This window comes from Cydia splendana, chromosome 5 (assembly GCF_910591565.1).
Source record: "Cydia splendana chromosome 5, ilCydSple1.2, whole genome shotgun sequence".
In the NCBI taxonomy this organism is placed as follows: Eukaryota; Metazoa; Arthropoda; class Insecta; order Lepidoptera; family Tortricidae; genus Cydia; species Cydia splendana.
In genome coordinates this window covers 3,867,304-3,885,581 of record NC_085964.1, presented here as the reverse complement: position 1 = coordinate 3,885,581, position 18,278 = coordinate 3,867,304, and the positions used below count along the sequence as shown (strand labels likewise).

Sequence of the window (18,278 nt, the reverse complement as noted above, 5' to 3'; positions counted from 1 at the left end):
CGCCGCCAACAGACACCTGTGCAATACCAGAAAAGCAGCCTTTCGGCACCTTTTAGATACTAAAATGTACGCTCTTGTCTCTTGTTTTGAAATTGAGAAGCTCGTATCGGTCCGGATTCATTAAAAATATATAACACTTTAAACTCTCGCGTTTTGTACACATAGTAAAATTAATGTCATTACCGGGTCTGGAGTCTGTGCGGAAAGAGAAGAGTCGTGGAATATATTAGGGGAACCAATACATTCTATGACTCTTCTCTTTCCGCAGACTCTAACGCGATTAAAATTCATTATTTTACCTTTTTTCCCGCGTTTCAGGCAGGTTGCACTAGCTGTGGTCACGGAAGTCTGACGTCCCAGCAAAATGTCAATGGAGATATTAAAATATAGCATCTACTCTACCTATTAGATACGAGTATCTAAGAGTAAAATGCCGCATGAAGTCACAGGACTTCGTTTAAATTCACATAAGTGCATTGGTGCATTGTACTGGGCAGTTATTTTCAATCCTGCGAGGATTTCGCATTGCAGTGCAGCATTGTTGCATTATTAAAATACTGTACCTTGATCCAACAAGAAGAAGTAGCAATACTGACAATTAAATTAGGAGTAACGAAAATAGCTTAGACCTGGCAACATCAGATATGTTATCAAATGTGTGTCAATATCAAATGCGACAAATATTGATGCATTCATATGGTGGAAAACATCAGCTACCAATCTCGTCTCCTCAATAAATTTCTATATTTTTGTCAGACTGTTAAATCAGCAAGTAAATTGTGATTGCTAAATGTTTAAATATTATTTCGCCATGATCATGATGAATGCTCACAAATCGGACAAAACAGTGAGATAGCCTATCGGTCTGACGAAAATACCTACTATGTACAAAATAATTGAGATTTTTTAGGTACAATATCAGCGTTATATGTAAATGTTTTAGTGTAACAATAAAACATATTGGTACGAGTAGGTATAAAGTTTTTATTTCGCAACGGACAATTTTTTTGTGTTAATTGACTTTCTTGAATTAATTATGGTTTCCATTATGATAGTTTCTTGTAAAAAATTGACAAGAAAATGACATTACGAGTATGTCATTACTATGTAAGTATTACTATAAACTCATACTATCAAGGTCTAAATTATGTAGGCTATCAATTAATTGTCAAGGCTGGTATTTTTTACTCAACTATATACGAGTACTTATACGTATGTCATGTGCGTATATGGGTCAAAACTAACTAACTAATTTGATGGATGAGGTGCCAGAGGTGCCCATCGATTCGTTATTACACTTATTACCTTTGAAGCGTGTGACTTTGCCTACATTAACCCACTTTCTAAGAGGTAGTAGACATTTTTCACGAAAACCCTTGGTCGGTAAGTATTTCAAATGTTTTGTTTGTTCACTTTGATATCGGACTGTATATAGGTATACTTAACCAATATATGGAGCAGTAATCGATCTTCATGAGTAGAATAGAAATACCCTTATTCTTTGAACGTCCGTCAACGTCACGTCATCGTCACACCCTAACCCCCGGCCTAAAATTAGCACACTTAACCCTGAGTGACCTTTTATAGGCTCTATTTACGCATTGGCAAATACTATGACAATGACAAGCTCCATTGATACACCTTATGCCTTTTGTAATAAGGTTTATGGACTGTCAGTTAACAGTGTGGGCGATGGTATACGTGTTTTAGAGTGTAACTTAAAAGAAATGCCAAAAAACATTCGTTGTCTATTATGTTATGTACTATTGTGCCTCTTGTGTATCAACTCACTTGGATAAGCTGCATTTCCAGAGATGAGAGGAGATGCGCGAGGAAGAGATTCTTGAAAAATATATGTCGGTAATACGTGACGTGACGCGATATAGTTGCCCCAACCTAAAGAAGAATCCACGTAGGGCCTTCTAGATACATTTGAACAGTGGCCTCGTTTAGGCCCCGCCTTATCTCCAAGAAGGGACACCTCTTGCTTCAAGAGCACTTGACCCTGACGATCGATCGGTGAAACTAGGGTCAAACGCAACACTGTTTATAAAAAGAATGTGAAAGCTTTTACCTATTTTTTTAACCAATAATGCTATATGGAAAGTGTAGGTTATTGTACGGCACAATAAAACAATCATTTCTGTTATTCCACTAACCGTTGCCTAATATAAACCACTAAAAGTGAGACCTTTACATTCGTAACGAGTGTGGAGAATCGAAGATCACTGGTTTTCTGTGGCGTATGCAAAGGTAATCACAGACCATGTCTTAAACTTGGTCGTGTGCACGATTTCCGTGACCTGCGAGATCATCACAATACAAAACTATTTTGCTTAAAACTAAAACGTTGTATGTCCTATAGACATTTCCATAACATAATGCTCTTTCGGAATTACAAGGTTTTATTATACTTTGACGTACACTACTTGTTAAAAGTGAAGGATGTTCATTCAATGTTGTGTGAAGCGCGTAATGTATAATAGGAACTTGTTGTTCCTTTTATAAAGAGCGTATGGATATTGCAGTTCCTGTATTTAAATATTCTATTGTGTAAAGGATTAGTATAACTGTATGAAAACAAACAATAGACGAAGATAGCCGTAGGCTACAATTGTTCACGTTCAATAACTAGTAAGCTTTAATGAAAATTTGCGAGTTGAGAATATTGTTTTTGGAATTGCATTGTCTTAGGTCAGGTACTTTATTATTTGTCGTGAAATTCTTCGCTAAGCGCTATTGCTGTTGAAAAGTTGGTGCTATTTTAAGTTATATTCTTTTCATGCAACATGATTTCATGAATGAATGAACGACAAACGGTGAATGAATGATCAACAGATGATCCTCGTAAGAGTAGACCCTTTGCTTCCTAATTTTTGGATGGATATTATTATATTAATCTTGACGTCTGCTTTGACAATAGGTGCTCCATCCCCTTGATTGTGAGCCTAAGCACATTATATTATTGACAACATCATCGCTAATTAAAAAAAAGTAAAAAAATGTAAGTTTGTATAAAATAAAAACAGAGTTATAAAAGATACTGATATTACTTATAGACAACTTAAACCGTTAAAGGTATAGGATGTAAATAAAAAAAAAAATCCTCAAACGTTGCGTTGAACCCACATATTTGGTTGACATTTTTTAACTATACGCAAACAAGTTCGCGGGCAGAGGAAGTTCAGAAATAAATGAAAGATTTTAGCTTCGGACGAGACTCGAACGCGCGGTAAAATTTTTTTTTGTAACTAGGTAAACAGTGAAAAGCGTGGTAAATGCAGTAAAGCCACAGGTTGTGTCCTTGAGGCGCGGGTCGATACGGCCCGGAAGAAAACGCCCTGTGGCCCTGCGACGCAAAGTATCCGTGATACCTACGGATTGTATGTCAATTGGACGTCATATTTTTTTTACTTATTATGAGACTGACGGAAAATTTAAGGTTCAAAGTTCAAACCATGTAGCATAGACTAGATTTTTTTTTTAATGTGAACAACTGCGCATCTGAATCTAACGTAGGTGCAGTCGACATCAGATATATCGGAGTAGCCAAAGTGCTCACAAATATCTCATCACGCCCTTATTGTCAAAGCGTTAGAGTGCGTGTTCAGATATTTTTGAGTACCTTGGGCTCTCGGATCTCAACTGATCTGATGGCGACTGTACCTCTTAATATAAAATAATAGATTTAGCGCCTTGTGTAGATCAACCTTTAAATCAGTGTCTAATTCATCGATCGGCATCATCCATCTAGTACCTATTTAATTATTTTATACTGTAATTTTAAATTTTCTAATGGTAAGGTTATCTCATGTATTAGTTTACATTTACATTTAACTAACATGGTCGCGTAACCAGAATAAATATCGATAAAATAAATATAAAAACGTATCAACTTAACACCACTGCGTATTTACACACGGCTCCAGAGCTGACAATGCAAACGCTACCATAGAATGTAACCCAACCAGCCTTACCTGGAAGGTATTCCAGGAATACACCTACTAAACACATTGGAATTGTTACTTTATTACTATTGAAATAGGGTCTAGAATAAGGGTAAGTTTTTAGAGGTGCGTCCCTATTGTTGCGGCAAGTTATTAGAAACTTATAGACGCTATAGTTAAACGACATTGAGACTGCTAATTTATGAAACCTCGTATTTCTCTTATAAGTATAAACGCAAAAAAGACCTTATCACGTACTAAATAAAGTCATTATCTCCAAACCAAGCAGATGTTAGAAAGAACGTAGTTGAAAAAAGAGGATCAGTTTATCGGCGTGGCAAAAAGGATTCCCATGTCAATTGGTTTTATTTGATTCCGTCAAAGAAACCATAGATGTGTTTTTGCTAGACGCCATTAGAATATATAGCCGAGGAGAAATAATACCGGTTCGGAGGTAGACGAAGACGAACTTATTAGTAAATGGAAATTTAAGATTTTATTGCGGAAAGAAGCGATTATGTTGTTATTCTTATAGTTATTGCTAAAATCGGTGACTTAATTATTATAAAAATAAGCTAAAGATCGCGACATAAAACAATAATAGCTTATGCCAAAAAATTAGTAATCAACCGAACCTCCATGTTCCACCAAATCTCCATTAACCTAATTATGTTTACATACTACTTCTAAAAATTACATACTACTTACCTCAGGGACTATACTAAATACTAATTAGTCTAATTACCCCATTAAATATTATAAATGACAGGTAACAAAACAAAAAGTGACACGAGGGAATTTATTTGAGAAGATAATTCAAATTACAATTATGTAGTTATAATTTTATATTAACCTCGTAGGAAATTCTTACGTTGAATTTGCAACTTCCTTTTATTTTATATCTATATTCGAGTTCAAACTCGAATTAAATTTGTACTTGTACAAGGGCGCGGGGACTTACCAAGTATAACTTTATTGCAATTATTACTATCTTAATCTCTACATTATCATTATCACACGTTTGTTCCTATATCCGTAAAAAAATATTTCATTTGAAAGTTCAGCAATGTCGAAAGGCACTTTACGGGTTCAAATTCATAAATAACGATCACTAAAAGGAAAAACAGAATTAATAAGCAAAGACCTTAAGTCAAGGTAGCAAGGAATAATTTAACATAGGAGATTAGCAGGTTAAAGTAAGATTATAAAGTTCACACCTACAATACAAGGAAACCATTTTAGAGCAACAATGAAGTATACCGTAAACTTTGAGTTGAGTTGAGATATAACTGGAATAGAGATGTTTATCTTCGATTATCAGACGATAGTTTATCAAAACGTGTGTGTGGCACACTATCGATTTTCTCACAAGATTTCATGTTTGTGACACCGTTTAGTTAGTTTTTGTTTGAGTTTGTGAAGCAGTAATTATGGACTTGTACACTACAATTACACTAAGTACTATCAGACGAACTATCAGAACTGGGTATGTCCAGTTCAGACCACGTCCAGAACCTTTAAATACCTATTAATTGATAAGGTAACTTCGAAAACGAGGTAATTTTGAAAATCACTAATATCTAATAAACCAGAAGAACTTCATTATTTTGGCAACACTTACACCACTGCAACGCTCTGCTGTCATTGCTAGTTCGTGGATGTTACTTCTTGTTATAATATTGATAAGATATGATATTTGATCTAACACCCAACTAAACGGCTCGTCCTTGTAATGATTTTAATTGAAATCAACAGATTATATTTATAAATAGAACATTCTCAGATAACAAAAAGGTAATTAGATGTAACACTTGCCTATAAATGTTTCCAATTTTTTTTTTCAATGTTTTTTCGTCGCAATTCAGGAAACTTCCCGATGGTAGGTATATCAATAGTTATGGTCTTATGCATGGTCCTGTCTTCGGCTAGCAATAGCAACTGAAACGCGTAGGTACGTGGAGTTTTAATCGCCCAGCCCAGCAACATCTTGTAAAAATCACACGATTCGCTGTCTTCCGTCAAAACGATTAGGTACTTAGGTAGACGTTTATCAATCGCATATCTCGACGATCGATCACTTTCTTTGTTTTACGTTGCAATTTACGTCATTGACCTTGAAACTTTCCTTGGCAAGTTTTATTTCTAAGGTTCAAGGGCAGAATAGCGTGATTAAGGCTAGTTGAGTTACGTAAATTAAATTATAAGTCTCTTAGAGGATGAAAAATGAGTTCAGCGACGAGTTCACGGTCGTTTTTTTCATGATTGACTGAAATAAAATTTATCTCTAAACGCATAAGGGTCTTAATATTTGTAACTAAGTAATAAAAGTGTTATGTTTAATTAGTGCGTCATTGTCATTACCTATATTAATTCGCCTGTCTTCTGTACGTCAATGTCGTCAATTATACATATCGTCAGGTGACAAGCAGAACTCACTAATAACCACCACAAGATCATAGTGAACCATATTAGTACTTAAATAAGGTTGATTTTTGTGTAATATTTTTTTAGTAATTAGTGAGTTTTACTTGTCATCTGACGATATAAGCAATTTATCGGTAAAGTAGTCGCCTAACGTACCTATCTTACTATTGCAATTTCCTTACATTTTGGCCACATACAAACCCAAAAACAGAACTTTTACTTAATATGCCAATCATGCCATGAACTTGGTCACGCGAGATGTTTCATTTTTGCAAACAAATAAGTTTGGTAGTAACGGCGCTATCGCTGCATTGCAGGTTAAGCTTGGCACGAAACCCATCCTGCATAACTAACAAAAACGTACACAAAAACTTATTTAAACTGCCTTTTTTGGCACATTTTTCATGTAACTTTTTCCGTCAGTCATCAAACAGTACCGCGACGAATACCGTAAAATACAAGTGACGTCGTGGTTGTAAAAACAAGCGCCGATCATAATCTAAACACAACATTGGCAACGGTATCTCATTAAACATTGTCGTGAAATTCTTCGCTAAGCGCTATTGCTGTTGAAAAGTTGGTGCTATTTTAAGTTATATTCTTTTCATGCAACATGATTTCATGAATGAATGAACGACAAACGGTGAATGAATGATCAACAGATGATCCTCGTAAGAGTAGACCCTTTGCTTCCTAATTTTTGGATGGATATTATTATATTAATCTTGACGTCTGCTTTGACAATAGGTGCTCCATCCCCTTGATTGTGAGCCTAAGCACATTATATTATTGACAACATCATCGCTAATTAAAAAAAAGTAAAAAAATGTAAGTTTGTATAAAATAAAAACAGAGTTATAAAAGATACTGATATTACTTATAGACAACTTAAACCGTTAAAGGTATAGGATGTAAATAAAAAAAAAAATCCTCAAACGTTGCGTTGAACCCACATATTTGGTTGACATTTTTTAACTATACGCAAACAAGTTCGCGGGCAGAGGAAGTTCAGAAATAAATGAAAGATTTTAGCTTCGGACGAGACTCGAACGCGCGGTAAAATTTTTTTTTGTAACTAGGTAAACAGTGAAAAGCGTGGTAAATGCAGTAAAGCCACAGGTTGTGTCCTTGAGGCGCGGGTCGATACGGCCCGGAAGAAAACGCCCTGTGGCCCTGCGACGCAAAGTATCCGTGATACCTACGGATTGTATGTCAATTGGACGTCATATTTTTTTTACTTATTATGAGACTGACGGAAAATTTAAGGTTCAAAGTTCAAACCATGTAGCATAGACTAGATTTTTTTTTTAATGTGAACAACTGCGCATCTGAATCTAACGTAGGTGCAGTCGACATCAGATATATCGGAGTAGCCAAAGTGCTCACAAATATCTCATCACGCCCTTATTGTCAAAGCGTTAGAGTGCGTGTTCAGATATTTTTGAGTACCTTGGGCTCTCGGATCTCAACTGATCTGATGGCGACTGTACCTCTTAATATAAAATAATAGATTTAGCGCCTTGTGTAGATCAACCTTTAAATCAGTGTCTAATTCATCGATCGGCATCATCCATCTAGTACCTATTTAATTATTTTATACTGTAATTTTAAATTTTCTAATGGTAAGGTTATCTCATGTATTAGTTTACATTTACATTTAACTAACATGGTCGCGTAACCAGAATAAATATCGATAAAATAAATATAAAAACGTATCAACTTAACACCACTGCGTATTTACACACGGCTCCAGAGCTGACAATGCAAACGCTACCATAGAATGTAACCCAACCAGCCTTACCTGGAAGGTATTCCAGGAATACACCTACTAAACACATTGGAATTGTTACTTTATTACTATTGAAATAGGGTCTAGAATAAGGGTAAGTTTTTAGAGGTGCGTCCCTATTGTTGCGGCAAGTTATTAGAAACTTATAGACGCTATAGTTAAACGACATTGAGACTGCTAATTTATGAAACCTCGTATTTCTCTTATAAGTATAAACGCAAAAAAGACCTTATCACGTACTAAATAAAGTCATTATCTCCAAACCAAGCAGATGTTAGAAAGAACGTAGTTGAAAAAAGAGGATCAGTTTATCGGCGTGGCAAAAAGGATTCCCATGTCAATTGGTTTTATTTGATTCCGTCAAAGAAACCATAGATGTGTTTTTGCTAGACGCCATTAGAATATATAGCCGAGGAGAAATAATACCGGTTCGGAGGTAGACGAAGACGAACTTATTAGTAAATGGAAATTTAAGATTTTATTGCGGAAAGAAGCGATTATGTTGTTATTCTTATAGTTATTGCTAAAATCGGTGACTTAATTATTATAAAAATAAGCTAAAGATCGCGACATAAAACAATAATAGCTTATGCCAAAAAATTAGTAATCAACCGAACCTCCATGTTCCACCAAATCTCCATTAACCTAATTATGTTTACATACTACTTCTAAAAATTACATACTACTTACCTCAGGGACTATACTAAATACTAATTAGTCTAATTACCCCATTAAATATTATAAATGACAGGTAACAAAACAAAAAGTGACACGAGGGAATTTATTTGAGAAGATAATTCAAATTACAATTATGTAGTTATAATTTTATATTAACCTCGTAGGAAATTCTTACGTTGAATTTGCAACTTCCTTTTATTTTATATCTATATTCGAGTTCAAACTCGAATTAAATTTGTACTTGTACAAGGGCGCGGGGACTTACCAAGTATAACTTTATTGCAATTATTACTATCTTAATCTCTACATTATCATTATCACACGTTTGTTCCTATATCCGTAAAAAAATATTTCATTTGAAAGTTCAGCAATGTCGAAAGGCACTTTACGGGTTCAAATTCATAAATAACGATCACTAAAAGGAAAAACAGAATTAATAAGCAAAGACCTTAAGTCAAGGTAGCAAGGAATAATTTAACATAGGAGATTAGCAGGTTAAAGTAAGATTATAAAGTTCACACCTACAATACAAGGAAACCATTTTAGAGCAACAATGAAGTATACCGTAAACTTTGAGTTGAGTTGAGATATAACTGGAATAGAGATGTTTATCTTCGATTATCAGACGATAGTTTATCAAAACGTGTGTGTGGCACACTATCGATTTTCTCACAAGATTTCATGTTTGTGACACCGTTTAGTTAGTTTTTGTTTGAGTTTGTGAAGCAGTAATTATGGACTTGTACACTACAATTACACTAAGTACTATCAGACGAACTATCAGAACTGGGTATGTCCAGTTCAGACCACGTCCAGAACCTTTAAATACCTATTAATTGATAAGGTAACTTCGAAAACGAGGTAATTTTGAAAATCACTAATATCTAATAAACCAGAAGAACTTCATTATTTTGGCAACACTTACACCACTGCAACGCTCTGCTGTCATTGCTAGTTCGTGGATGTTACTTCTTGTTATAATATTGATAAGATATGATATTTGATCTAACACCCAACTAAACGGCTCGTCCTTGTAATGATTTTAATTGAAATCAACAGATTATATTTATAAATAGAACATTCTCAGATAACAAAAAGGTAATTAGATGTAACACTTGCCTATAAATGTTTCCAATTTTTTTTTTCAATGTTTTTTCGTCGCAATTCAGGAAACTTCCCGATGGTAGGTATATCAATAGTTATGGTCTTATGCATGGTCCTGTCTTCGGCTAGCAATAGCAACTGAAACGCGTAGGTACGTGGAGTTTTAATCGCCCAGCCCAGCAACATCTTGTAAAAATCACACGATTCGCTGTCTTCCGTCAAAACGATTAGGTACTTAGGTAGACGTTTATCAATCGCATATCTCGACGATCGATCACTTTCTTTGTTTTACGTTGCAATTTACGTCATTGACCTTGAAACTTTCCTTGGCAAGTTTTATTTCTAAGGTTCAAGGGCAGAATAGCGTGATTAAGGCTAGTTGAGTTACGTAAATTAAATTATAAGTCTCTTAGAGGATGAAAAATGAGTTCAGCGACGAGTTCACGGTCGTTTTTTTCATGATTGACTGAAATAAAATTTATCTCTAAACGCATAAGGGTCTTAATATTTGTAACTAAGTAATAAAAGTGTTATGTTTAATTAGTGCGTCATTGTCATTACCTATATTAATTCGCCTGTCTTCTGTACGTCAATGTCGTCAATTATACATATCGTCAGGTGACAAGCAGAACTCACTAATAACCACCACAAGATCATAGTGAACCATATTAGTACTTAAATAAGGTTGATTTTTGTGTAATATTTTTTTAGTAATTAGTGAGTTTTACTTGTCATCTGACGATATAAGCAATTTATCGGTAAAGTAGTCGCCTAACGTACCTATCTTACTATTGCAATTTCCTTACATTTTGGCCACATACAAACCCAAAAACAGAACTTTTACTTAATATGCCAATCATGCCATGAACTTGGTCACGCGAGATGTTTCATTTTTGCAAACAAATAAGTTTGGTAGTAACGGCGCTATCGCTGCATTGCAGGTTAAGCTTGGCACGAAACCCATCCTGCATAACTAACAAAAACGTACACAAAAACTTATTTAAACTGCCTTTTTTGGCACATTTTTCATGTAACTTTTTCCGTCAGTCATCAAACAGTACCGCGACGAATACCGTAAAATACAAGTGACGTCGTGGTTGTAAAAACAAGCGCCGATCATAATCTAAACACAACATTGGCAACGGTATCTCATTAAACAGGCTATGATAGAAACACGGTACAGGTAATTCAGTATTTTGACTTCGTCCGCAATAAAAAATAAGAAACTAACTAACATAGGTAATATATTGTAAAGATACAATAATATGTAAGATACACACCAACATATAGGTACTATCTGTGTATGATAATATCCTGACCGAATTTTTAGTCACGTTTTTGCATTTTTTTGCGGGAACAATTTTATTCTGCCGTTTCGAACTCGAACTGAAACACACTGAAAAGTGACTATGTACATACATATGTATGTTTTTGTGACTTTGAATAGCAGGAATAAATATTCTCTTATCGAAACCATTATTTTAATAGCAATCGTTATCGTAATATATTTAATTGCAATAGCTATCTTTAAAACACGAATGACAATTTGACAAGTAAGTATAATTGAGTCGCTTAACTTCAAACTCGGGTTAATCCATCTGTCAGATTATGCGATTTTGGTATTAAGAAAAGGTAATAGGGCAGAGATTTGCTGAGAGGGTCGAATGGATTTACCCGAGTTTGAATTTAAGCGACACAATTATCAGATGCGAAAGATATTTTAAGTCAGTACCATGGTAAGTTATGGTACTGATTATAGCCCTACTGTGCTAAAACCATTGAACCTATAACTAATAATAGACTTATAGACTTTCGAGGACCGAGACCCATTTCCCATAGATGGCGCATCACCGCAGAACAATATACAAGCAAAAACCCACAGAAAGAGTTAATAGATTATTGTGTGTCGTGTATTCTTTCTTACAGAGTCGAATGCTTAGAACCAATGTATTCGTGACCTCTTCTTGCGAAGCAATTATAAGAAATTGAGAGATCTTATAATGTTGGTTGTTTGTACACCTGTAATAGTTTTTTGCCGCATCCGGAGTTGCGTGGAGGAAATTTCTTCATTTCCATTCAAATATGAAACAGTGACATTGAAAATACTAAATAGTTACGACTTTTTGGAATTGAATGTTAAGACTGTGGAACTATAAGGTATGATTGGATTCTCATGAGATGGGGAACTTTGCATTGTGATAAATGAGTTTTTAGCTCTGGGAAGTCGTCAGTTATGTCGTTATGTGATGAGTAGTTTAGTAAAAAAATGTGCCAGTGATCAATTGGATTAGGTGTGTATAGAAGGTGTCTTTAGCCTCCCGGGCAAAGTCTACAATCTCAAGTAGGTAATCAGTTCTAAAAAATCTTTTTTTTTACAGTATGTATGTGTTTTTCGCTCTGAGAAACTGACAGTGATAAATTACAGGGTGTCCTAATAAGCCTCTACACACGATAAAAATCCTAAATAGGGTTGATTCCCAATAATTTGTTGATATATTTCTGGAATAAATTATGTAGGTAAACTAACTTATCCGTTTTAATTTCTTATCCTCTATAAGAGCTAAAAAGAACCCCGTTAGTCAACCTGATACGCTGTTTCCATTAACAAGTCTACATTTGCCTATCACCCTGTCACCCGTCATTGTCACTCAAGGTTTTGTACTTTTTTAAAGTGTTTATATTTAGATATGTAATTTATCTTAGTTTTTTCTGCTTTTGCTATTTTCCTTGCTTCAAGAAGAGGTAGTTTTAATGTACGGATAAGATGTTTTTAGGGTTTGGATATAGTGCATTGAATGCACATAACCAAACATAACTTAGAAACTAAAATTTATAATATACTTACCTACATATTATGACGTTCGGTCGGTTCTCTAGTGAAATTATCTTATCATTCTCATCTTCGACTTCATTTGACTGCTTATACAAATATACCTATACAATAGAAGAAAGTATTAAAAAAGTAAGAATGTGCGTAACACTGACCCTGACATAAATCGAGGTTGTACAAATACAAATTAATTACCCACTAGTTTCTACAAGGCCAAGGATTCGTCTACAGTCCTATCTAGAGGACAAAACAGATGGCCTACCGCGAACACCGAAATTGCAGGCATCTTTCTCGTTTACTCCAATAGGTAAAGGCTTACGCCAGCTTAGAGTGACAGAGAAAGATGCCAACTTCGGTGTTCGCGGTAGGCCCTCAGATACTACGGAAATGACATTGAATGACAATGGTGTCTCGTGTTTTTGACAAGTAAGCTTCTAAAATTACCTGTTTCTTTTAATTTAGATAAACGTTTTGTTGATGGCAAGCGAAGGACGCATTTGGGACGAAATTGTGTTTTTAAGTACCTAGCGTTTGTTTTTGATAGTCATTTCCGTGCATTTAAGTCGTAGTACCTTGTGCGATGCGGTGTCACAGTGTAAAAAGTAACAGTGGACAATGCCGACACCGCACAAGAACACAGTAGGGTTGTCAGACTTTTACACAACTGCCCAAGACTTACACTTGACTTACTATAAGACACGCTAGCCCTGTACTGTAGTACCGAGCTACTAACAATGGCGATGTATGCAGCTTGGGTGCTCGCGACCCACCCCTCGCAGCCCGCACGATTGTCCTATCTAGACCTTCGTCGAATGACTGTATTGTTTTACAGACTGGCGGCGGCTAGGTTCGTCTGCCTCTTATGTTTCGATTATTGTCTTAATTTGAAAGCCCTGGCCATCCTAGCGCAATCAATTACCTATTAGATGATGCAACACGCACTGCACCTGCCTAAAATGGGTCACTCTGCACAGCACCGGCGGCGAATTGAAATTGCGACAATAAAAGCAAATAGGAGTGGCGGATCGGTGTCAGAATGACGATTCTATTTTAACAATTTGAACTATAATATAATAGTGTTTCAATTGGCATCTTATTTTGGTTTGTCCAGTTTTTACCAACACGCTGTATATCATGTTAACTTCTTGATTAGGTAACTATCGGTTAATATCTGCCTATTTCCACTTATACTTCTTAGTTCTTTCAATATAAATTCACTGTGTTCACCTTTTTTAGGGTTCCGTACCCAAAGGGTAAAAACGGGACCCTATTACTAAGACTCCGCTGTCCGTCCGTCCGTCCGTCTGTCACCAGGCTGTATCTCATGAACCGTGATAGCTAGGCAGTTGAAATTTTCACAGATCATGTATTTCTGTTGCCGCTATAACAACAAGTACTAAAAAGTACGGAACCCTCGGTGGGCGCGTCCGACTCGCACTTGTCCGGTTTTTTGATACAATTATCAGGTACCTATCTCACGAGCACCAATAAGTGATAATGATATAATAAGTGCCAGACTACTACTCCATTGCATTAGCTTAGCGTGAGCCGCTAACGCTGGTTGGTGCTCTGGGTCAAGGTCGTATCAAAATAAGATGAAAACTATATCAAATTGTAAAAACAGAATATGCCTCCAGGCCTAGGTACATGGCACTTGATACTACAATCACGCGAAATGAGCTTTCAGGATTGAGTTACGTGTGAACACAGTGCACTAATGGAAGAACTAAGCATAACGCAAAATCAGCAAAATATGAACCGTTATCTAATCAAGTTTACACAGGTACATGCTGTATAATTGTATATCATCGGCGTGTACCCAACTTCTGGACGAACCATAAATATACAAAGTATCATGCCAATTGAAACAGTACGTATGTACTACGTAAGTAAAGTATTGTTATTGGTCAAAACAATTTGTCAGTCAGTAAGAGCCAGGAAAACTATACCTACTCATCCTTTTCTTTTGGGTGCTAGTACTAGTGTAAGACAAAGATAGTATGATTCTGTCTGACCATGATTAAAATGGGACAGTCCTTTGACAAACTATAGTAAATATAGGTACTTATGTGTATGTAGATACGTAGGAATACCGGTTTTTCGATTGTTTGCTTTGGTGCAGCCTAGGTATTTAGGGCCGGTACAGACGGACTGCAAATACTGCAACTTGTATGGGAACTGCCCGCCGACGCGACGTTGCAGTTGGCGTGCAGTCGGCGTGCAGTTCCCATACAAATTGCAGTCGGGTTGCAGTCCGTCGGCATCGGCCCTTATATGGCAATTTAGGTTTAGGTACACGATGATTACAAAATAAAATAACTTGTGTCATATCTGATACGGAGTAAAAACTATAGCCTATGTGTCTTTACGTAGCAGGCATTTAAGTTTGTTTTCACGGATTGCTTTTATCGATCGCAAAAAAAAAGGATAGGTATATTTATGCCATCAGTTTTTATGTGTTGGTAGGCACCTACCTAAATGTAAATTGCAATAAAAGCAAGTAGGTAGAAGTTGCGGATCGGTGTCCGGCCTAGATACAGTCAGATACATGGCACCATGGTCTAATAAAACATGGTCTTCTATTCCCAGAGTGACACGGGCCTACGTCACAACAACATGGCCGCTATATATAGCGCTATCGCATATTATCATATAGCGCTGTCGCATGATGACGTAGGCTTGTGTCAGTTAGGTGACCTAGAATAGACGGGAATGGAGTACCAGGCGGAGTATATTATTATACCATGCATGGCACATGACACCCGCACAATCACGCGAATTTAGCTCTCGGGATTGAATTACGTGTGAATATTTCGCTGCACTGTTTGTGAAGAATATGAGTGGGATTGGAAAATAAGTAATCGAAGAGAACATACATACCTACCAACTTACCTACAAATCAGTTACAATACAGGTAAAATGATGGTGGTAAACAAACGTACGGCACACCTTGTCAGGTGGTGTTGACTATCGTCAATATTGTTATTTTGACGTATTCTCTAAACTTTAACTTTCTGTACTTATTCTCTGATTATTATGAAAAGTGATAACTGCTGAATTAGTTGACCGAGCGTCAGCGAAGGTCTCCGTGCGTTTCAGCTTGGGCAAAAATGCTTTCGTATGTCCGGATGTTCTCCTCTGCAGCGGGCTCAGCACGGTTCCATTTTTATCGACTATCACTATGCGCGTCCCTTTCGCACTTACATACTTGTTAGAACGTGACAGGCATGGTGACAAGGGATAAAAACGCGACCGTGCTAAGCCGCCAGGTCGCATGGTACATGTCTTATAATTGCCTAGATTCTAGAAGATAGCTATAATATGGTCACCTACGGATTAGTTGAAGGCTTGGCTGTGTCAAATTGATTAATACCTATGTACTACGTTAAGTAAGTAACAAACGTAACATTATATCTATAGGTATCACAGCGCAGAAGTTTCTTTATTTATTAACCGCTTGAGATTAAGTGGTAGACCTATAGTTGATGCCAAATTGTGTAGTTTGATGAGTGGGTATGTTATTACGTACCGCGTACGTGATTACTACCTAATTGATTATCATTAGTCCTATAGTTGATCATCGACTACGGCAAACAAGTGCCGTAGGACACGCGGCTCTTATCAACAGGTAATCAGTGTAATCACAGATACAATGACGAACTGATAACAGGAGGACTTCGATATTCGCTTCTCGAGAGGCAACGATCATTACGAAATAACAGCTTTTACCGACAAAAATGTAAAAGTAAATTTTTATTTGCGACGTTATCGACCAAGATGGTAGTTTCTTTAAAAAAGTTAAGTTAGCCGGTAATGTTTGAAATGCGGATTTTTATTTAGCCACATTAAAAACGCATATTTGCAATATTGTCTGAACGACCGCTTTATGTGTTGCCGACCTAACTGTAATTAAGATCCTGATGAAATTTAAGTGGATATTATCAGTACGATGGCATTTTGAGCAGAAATTGAAACACCTACACGTAAAAATAAATGGCTATAGTCTGTATCTTTAGGTATTTAAAAAAGAGTAAACAAAACCTACCCTCAAATGACTCCTTAAGCCAGTTGATGGTAGATGAAAACATTACATGATCATATAATGTAGGTTAAAGTCAGGTCGTTCAGTGACAGATCCAGGTGGTTTTGTATTTAGTTGGTTAATCAATAACTACCCGAAAATGTACAAATTATTTGTTTACTTTTATTTAAGTACCTAAAGATACAGAGTATATAGATGGTAACGCATTTAGACAATTTGCAGCGGAATCGGTGATGGTTATTTAGTTTTGCCTAAGTACCTGTTTATTTACTACTTTTTGTCGGTACCGGTAGGTAGGTACTTTGAGATTTATTAGACACTTCACTTCGTTAAAGTAAACAATAGCACCCTCGTACAAGATAACGTTTGTTCCGCTTAATCTACCTACTATTACTTATGTTTGCTATAGTCATAAATTTCGCTATTAATCAGACACTATCAATCAACTACAAAGAAAAACGTGGATGTTTCGGAAGATACCTAAGTATAAAAGTAAGTATAAGTAACATAACATATTTGATCTATCGTTTTTGAAAGATATTTCGGCTGATAGACATTAACATGTACATGTTTTCATACATTTAAGTTAACTCAGGGGTACGTAGGTTTTCGTGGACTTACCTCCAGGTTGAACCAGCGTATTAGGATGCACGTAGCCATCCTTATGAAGCAGCACGTGCCTTGGCTCCGTCGCCAAATAGCAGGTATTCCCGTCAGCCAGGCACTTCTGGTAGCACCTGGCCGCCTGGTAGGCCAGCGCCCAGGCATGCTCCTCACTTATCGTCGAGTTAAACGCCTGCAGAATCTGCTGAAGCGAAATACACTCGGCAGCGTCCAGCGCGAAATCCGCGCCCGAAACGGGCCCTTTACGCATCATGGTCCTAGCCGACACCCATCCTTAATAATATAAATCCACTGTAACCACGATCACTGTTAATTTTTAATTTATTTATTCAATCACACCGAAAACACGAATGTCATGCTTAGAAACGTCACTGTCAATGGGGTGGGCGCGATGTAGCGCGCTTGCGCGGAGTGACCGTGACAAGCGTGTAGTCGCGGCGGCGGCGCGGCGAGTACTGCTGACGGTGACGGAGTCTCGGAGGACCGGAGGCTAGAGGGCTCCGGGACGAGCGGAACTCACTTCCTAGGGAATAGGGAGGGTTAATGTTGCCCTTGCCCTTGAAATTGGTTCTTACTTCTAAACTCAAGAGGTAGGCGGAAGACGTAAAGTAAAACAAATGTTTGGACTGGCAGAAAAGAAGGGATATTAGCGGCAACAGAAATACATCATCTGTGAAAATTTCAACTATCTAGCTATCACGGTTCGTGAGATACAGCCTGGTGACAGACAGACGGACGGACGGATGGACAGCGGAGTCTTAGTAATAGGGTCCCGTTTTACCCTTTGGGTACGGAACCCTAAAAATAACAGACGAATATGTAACTATGTATGTACATAAC

General features: G+C 36.8%; 1 protein-coding gene across 4 annotated transcripts in view; it reads right to left on the bottom strand.

Moving 5' to 3' along the window:
• The window catches only part of LOC134790434 (protein spire), a 271,608-nt gene extending 253,712 nt beyond the window's left edge, over positions 1-17,896 (bottom strand). For 3 of the 4 annotated variants that reach the window (XM_063761214.1, XM_063761215.1, XM_063761217.1), the window contains exon 1: positions 17,436-17,896. In XM_063761214.1, coding sequence (XP_063617284.1) covers positions 17,436-17,691 — 256 coding nt within the window. In that variant the 5' untranslated portion in view covers positions 17,692-17,896. The remainder of the gene's footprint in view (positions 1-17,435) is intronic. The other variant, XM_063761216.1, reaches the window with a different exon arrangement.
• Between the last annotated feature and the right edge of the window lie 382 nt (positions 17,897-18,278).